The sequence below is a fragment of the Magnolia sinica genome, chromosome 6 (genome assembly GCF_029962835.1).
Source record: "Magnolia sinica isolate HGM2019 chromosome 6, MsV1, whole genome shotgun sequence".
In the NCBI taxonomy this organism is placed as follows: Eukaryota; Viridiplantae; Streptophyta; class Magnoliopsida; order Magnoliales; family Magnoliaceae; genus Magnolia; species Magnolia sinica.
This window is the reverse complement of record NC_080578.1, coordinates 49,261,289-49,267,536: the sequence shown is the minus strand read 5'-3', so window position 1 is coordinate 49,267,536 and position 6,248 is coordinate 49,261,289. Positions and strand designations below refer to the sequence as shown.

The 6,248-nt window shown below is 48.6% G+C and overlaps 1 protein-coding gene across 1 annotated transcript; it reads left to right on the top strand.

Moving 5' to 3' along the window:
• The first annotated feature begins 2,113 nt into the window (after positions 1–2,113).
• On the top strand, positions 2,114–2,887 carry LOC131249620 (uncharacterized). The gene has a single exon (XM_058250413.1). The coding sequence runs from the start codon at positions 2,114–2,116 to the stop codon at positions 2,885–2,887; it is 774 nt and encodes a 257-aa protein (XP_058106396.1).
• The last annotated feature ends 3,361 nt before the right edge of the window (positions 2,888–6,248 follow it).

The window sequence follows — 6,248 nt, the reverse complement described above, 5'->3', positions numbered from 1 at the left end:
AGAGGTTTCGCACTGGTGCGAATGTCATCCGAGGAGGAGTTAGCTCGAGCTGTAGGTATGCTTCATGGCATCAAGTTCGCCGGCTGCCCGATGTTGGTTCAACGAGCGAGGTTTGGTCCGACATTCGCCAATACTCAGAAACCTCGCCCTGCACCCTCTAAGGTAGCTCCCACATTTAAGGATGTCCTTCATTAGAACCCCAACCGGCCTTCACCGAGCCACCCTCCTCAGACCTCACCTACCCGCCCTACATCGTCCTCCGCCCCTCCCCACCCCACATCCCAACCAGTCATCCCCGACCCTCCCTTTTCCAAAATCGGCGTCCCCATTGTTGTTGACAAGGAACATTTCCACAGGGCTTGTGATAATCTCAAGGAGACCATAGTCATCCTCTGCAAGGAAGGTGCCTCCATTTCTCAGGTGCGAGATTGGATATCACAGACAACGGGCTTCTGACCGGGCAACTCTCAAGTTAAGCCATTGGGTTTCAACGAGCTGTGGGTGAAAGTCTGTCCAGGCATCGACCAGGAAATGCTGTTGATGGCTGGACACCTCCATTCTGGTGGTCCGGTGGCCCGTGTCATGAAGTGGGAGGACTTCTCCATTTTCGGGATGGAGAACATCTGGTTCCAGATCTGGGTATCCCATTGGAGCTTTGGTTTGACGAGTTCTTCATCTCTATGGCAACTTATCTCGGGAATTACCTCGAGCTAGATCCGAAGACGAAGTTGGGGGAGGAGATCGGTGTCATCCGAATCAGAGTCAGACAGAAAAAAGGTACGGAGCCACCCTCATCGCTAAAGGTGACTGTCGACGATCGAACCCTCGAATTTCCAGTGATTAAGGAGTCGCCGGACAATTTGATTCCTAGGTGGGGCGATCTGTGGCACACGAGAGAAGACCCTCTGCCACCTGCGGGATCGGAGTCCCGGCCGTTCTCCATCGACGAGCGAGCATAAGCGCAATGCTCCCGTGAAACTCCTCTGTGCATCTGTGTAACCCCGTCAGCGTTGCAGTCGATGTCCATCATCACGCTGACAATTTTGTGCCACGTGGTGAGCCTTAGTATTCGCAGCCATCTTCTCCCGCTGACAAGGTGCATCGGGCGGCATGCGAGCAGATATCTAATGCTCTCGTGGAGACGCGTGGCGAACGGGCTCAGAACTCGGGGTCGAAAGACAGGGAGGTGCTTCTTTACCCGAGGGTCCATACGGCGGATCCTTTAGCCCTGCCGTCTCTCAGCTGTACCCTGTCAGAAGGCTTTATCCCACATCAGACGTCTCCCTCCCCCACACGCTACGTTGGACGCATGTCTCCTCACCCTGTCCGTCTGACACCTCCCCTACGCTACGCTCGATGTGTGTCGCCTTCTGCTTCTCCTCAGGTGGGACACGTGGATGGCCTGCTCCACATGTGCGATCCTGCTTCGGGTAAGGCCCCCGCCTCCTGCGCAAATAACCTCATCCTTTCCCACTCCCTCTCCCTTCCCCCCCTTCTCTGTCCTATCCACACACCTACATTCCCCCGCCCTCAACTGGAAAACCCCGAACCTCGCACTATCTCCCCCTTTGCCCTCTCCTTTCTCGGATCCCGAAGACGAGTTAGGAGGAAGGGATTCGTCCAACTGCAGCCTCTCAGAATGCCAATCTCGATCGCCTTCCTTTAACACGCCTCCCACCTCCTGCCCTCCATCTATCGATGCTATGGACCTTGGTCCGCTTACCATTTTCGATGAAAACCTAGCCGGCAAAGTCTTAATGGCGAAACCTCTTCAGATGATCGTCGATCCCCAGTTAGAGGCCTTGCCCTCGGGTCGGGTAAGAGAGGACTTAATTACCAAGCTTCAGAACAAAAGATGGATTAAGAAGGCCATTGGTGAGGTAGGCAGGTCCCTGGGCCGGTCCTTTGATGATCGACTGGAAGACTACGTAGCCTTATTCCAGTGTATTGAAAACAGGGGTAGACCGATTGAAAGGTGTAGATCGCCAGCTAAACAGCTATCAAGACAGCCCAGCAACCACGAGCTCCAACACCTTGAAGCAAGTCCGGGGTACATTATAGCTTCTAAAGAGTGCTCTAGAAGGCAAGGCATCCAAGGAAGCATGGTTCTCCAATGAAGATAGTCTCTTGGAATGTCAGGGGGGTCGGCTCCAAGCACAAGAGGAGTCTAATCAAAGCCACGATTTCCACAAGAAATCCGGACGTAGTGTGCTTTCAAGAGACCAAGGTTGCTACTTTCAAGAATAGTCTGCTGGCTTCCTTATGGGGTGTGGCCGATGCGAAGTGGTTTGCCTTGGACGCGGATGGGTCTTCGAGAGGAATCCTGATTGCTTGGAAGTCCTCTTCATGGGACCTCCTTGACTCATCTCGGGGGAACTATTCGGGGTCTGTTAAACTCAAAGATAAGTGCTCTTCCTTCCAATGCCTTATTTCTGTGGTTTATGGCCCCAATTCTGACTCTGACAGGCCTTCCTTCTGGGAAGAGTTAACCCTAGCTCGGCTATCCTTTGCAGGGCCCTACTGTGTGGTGGGCGATTTCAACGCCACTTGCTCAGCGGACGATCATTCTAGGAGAAGACGCCCGCCCCCCGCAATGTCGCAGTTCTCGGATTGGATCCAGCTCCACCAGCTCATTGACCTTCCTCTATCGGGAGCTAGGTACACCAGCGGCCGTGCAAACCCAGTCCTATCCCGCTTGGATAGATTTCTCATCTCCCTAGACTGGTTCGACGCTTTCCCGAATGTTCAGCAAATCGCCCTGCCAAGAACAACCTCTGACCACTGCCCAATTTTCCTTTCAGTGGAAGAGAACTGGGGCCCTAAACCTTTCAAGTTCAATTCCTCCTGGCTCCAGTCAGAGGCTCTACGGCAGAACATTAAAGAATAGTGGGCCAAATTCAGGGTTGAGGGGTTCGCTGGCCATAAGCTTATGTGTAAACTTAGATTTCTTAAATCTAAATTGAAGGAGTGGCATCAGCAGAAGGTGAAGAAGAAAGAAGCCGAGGTGGTAGCTCTTCAAGAGGAACTCCAACGCATCGATTCCGAGGCGGAATCCACTCCTTTGTCGCCTGATTCTCTTTCTAGGCAAGTTGTTGTTATTCAGCTGCTTTCAAACAGAGCCCTGGAAGACGAAGTCTCGTGGAGGATTAAGTCCAGAGCCAAATGGATTGTCGAGGGTGATAAGAACACTTAAGTTCTTCCACAATTTGGCTAATAAGCATGCTTGTTCGAAGGCAATTCTCAGCATCTTTGACAAAGGAAACAGAGTTGATGATTGAAAGGATATTGAAGATCTCGCAATAGCCCATTTCAAGGATCATCTAACTGCTGAGAAGTGGGTCAGATCGCGTCTAGACAATGCCCCTCTTCCCTCCCTGAATGCCACCGACGCTGCCTTGTTGGAAGCCCAATTCTCCGAGGAGTTGAAAGTTGCGGTCGATGCTTTTGGAGGGGATAAGTTGCCAGGCCCTGATGGCTTCCCGCTTTAGTTTTTTTCAGACCTTTTGGGACTCGGTCCGCCTTGACCTTCTCCTTTTTGTCCAAGAGTTTCATGACCGGGGCAAGCTATCTAAAGGGCTTGGAGCGTCATTTATCTCGCTTATTCCCAAGGTGGCTTGAGCCAATTCCTTTTCAGATTTCCGACCTATCAGTCTCATCGGGAGCCCCTATAAGATTCTTGCCAAAATTCTATCTACTAGGCTATCTAAAGTTATCAACCAATTGATCTCTCCCAACCAGAACGCCTTCATTAAAGGAAGACGGATTACTGATGGAGCGTTGATTGCCAATGAAGTCCTCCATTCGTGCCGCAGATCTAAATCAATGGGGATTTTCTGCAAATTGGACGTGGCCAAGGCTTATGATCATGTTGACTGGAGTTTCCTACAATATATGATGCTCCAGATGGGCTTCGGGGCAAAGTGGAGACAGTGGATTGCTGCTTGCATTAGATCCGCTCACTTCTCAATCCTCCTCAATGGATCCCCCAAAGGATTCTTCAAGAGTTCCAGAGGACTGCGACAGGGCGACCCCCTTTCTCCCCTTCTTTTTCTGATAACCGCCGAGGCGCTCTCAGTCTTGCTGTCTCGGGGCCAGGATTACGGTCTTCTGGGGGAATTGTTGTTCCTGGTCTGCCCGATCCCCTCAGGCACATCTAGTTTGCGGATGACACTCTATCTTCTCGAAAGCTTCTGCAGACTGCATCGACAGTCTCCTCATTACCCTGCGTTGCTTTGAAGCCATCTCTGGTCTGCACATCAACATGTCCAAATCAAGATTGTTAGGAATCAATGTTCCAACCCCTTCGCTTCAGACCTCAGCTGACTCTCTCAGGTATCAGCTCGGGTCCTTCCCCACCCTCTGTGGGCCTTCCTCTTTCGATGGGACGACCGCCCCTTTCTATGTGGGATAAGATCATAGCCAAATTTCACAAGTTCCTCGCCTCCTGGAAAAGTCGTTACTTGTCCCTGGGTGGCCGCCTTACGCTCATTAAAGCCGCTCTGTCCAGCCTCCCCCTCTATTTTATGTCGTTATTCAGGTGTCTCGGGAAGGTGCTCAGCGTGATCGACAAAATCAGAAGAGACTTCCTTTGGTTTGGTTATGATAGCCAAAAGAAATTCCACCTTCTTGACTGGAATGAAGTCTGCCAGGATTTTAGGGAAGGAGGAGCGAATGTGAAGAACTTGAAAGCTATGAATTATGCCTTGTTAGGGAAATGGACGTGGAGACTAGCTACTGAGAAGGATGCGCTGTGGGCTAGAATCATCAAAGGAAAGTCTGGGTCTTCTATTGGGGACTGGTGGCCTAAAACCTCCTCATATTACAAGGCCTCCCACATATGGAAAGGGATCCTCAAAACTAAAGACCCAGTTATCCAGTACAGCTCTTTTGAGCTGGGAAATGGTGCTTCAATCCGTTTTTGGGAAGACCCGTGGATTGGAAATAGAGCTCTGAGGTCTCAATTCCCGCTCATTTACCGCCTTTCCCCCAAGAAAGATATTTTCATCAGCGACTGCTATTCCGTTTCTTCGGCCCAAATCGTCTGGGACATCAGAACCCTTCGAAATCTCTAGGACAATGAAACTGAGGAGTTTCAAGGCCTCATGGTGTGCATCCAAAGATCGGCCCCCAATAGTGATCACCCTGATGGTCTCGTCTGGCAGCTTGAGAAGTCGGGCCTCTTCTCCACTAAATCCCTCTATTGCGCTATGAGTTTTAGACAATAGCAGTTGCGACAGGCTTTGCCTTATATCTGGAAGTTCCCGGTGCCTCCTAAGTATATTTGCTTCGCCTGGCTAGCAAGGCGGAACAGAATTCAGACAATTGATAATCTCATCAAGCGTGGTATGCAACTGGTGAACATACGCTTGTGTTGTATGAGTGACGCGGAATCGGCAAATCACCTGCGAATCCATTGCTCCTTCACGTCTAAAATCATGGCCGATTTCTGTCAGATCTTTTCAGTGCCCTGGTGTAATCCTGAGTCGACCTCTACTTTAATGCAGGCTTGGAATGGGCTCAAATTGGGAAGGATTAAGTCTGCTATCTGGCGCCTGGGTATTATCGCAACCTGGTGGGCCGTCTGGGAGGAAAGGAACGATCGATGCTTTAATGATGTATCCTCGTCTGCCTCAGTGGTGGGGTCCAGGGCTAAAAGATTAGTGATCGAATGGGCTTCTATTGTAAACGATCTTAAGTCTTCTGATTTTAGTTCCTTACGCTTTTAAGGCCTGTCTGCTACCTCAGCAGTTGTGTCCCCTCTTCCCCTTGTCTTGTTGTTTTCTTTTGTTTCTCTTTTCTCGTTTTAATGAATTTTCTAGTTGCTGCTATAAAAAATAATAATAATAAATAAATAAATAAATAAATAAAAATTAATAGAAAAAATATTATACAAATTATTTTTTTCCATACAATACAATATAAAATTGTAATGATCACAAATTTCTTTTAAAGTCCACTTGATTTACTATAATGTAGAGGAAATAAACAATGATAACATATTACTTTATTATCTCCTTATATAATTGCATTATGCAATGTTGTATGTTAATGATCATATGCATTATCTTCTTATTTCTTCTTAAACATTATCTTCTTGTAGAGTTGTAGTTGTATGGATAAATTGTTTCTTAAATATTTTGATAATTGTTCTTTACATATTGTCATATTGATGCTTATGATTATTTGTGATCTGATGTTGTTAATTAATATTTAGGCCACCTAGTGGTTTAGCAATACACCCATCGTTT

Coding starts and splice junctions, on each gene's coding strand:
- LOC131249620 (XM_058250413.1), top strand. CDS start 2,114: ATGAAGATAGTCTCTTGGAATGTCAGGGGGGTCGGCTCCAAGCACAAG.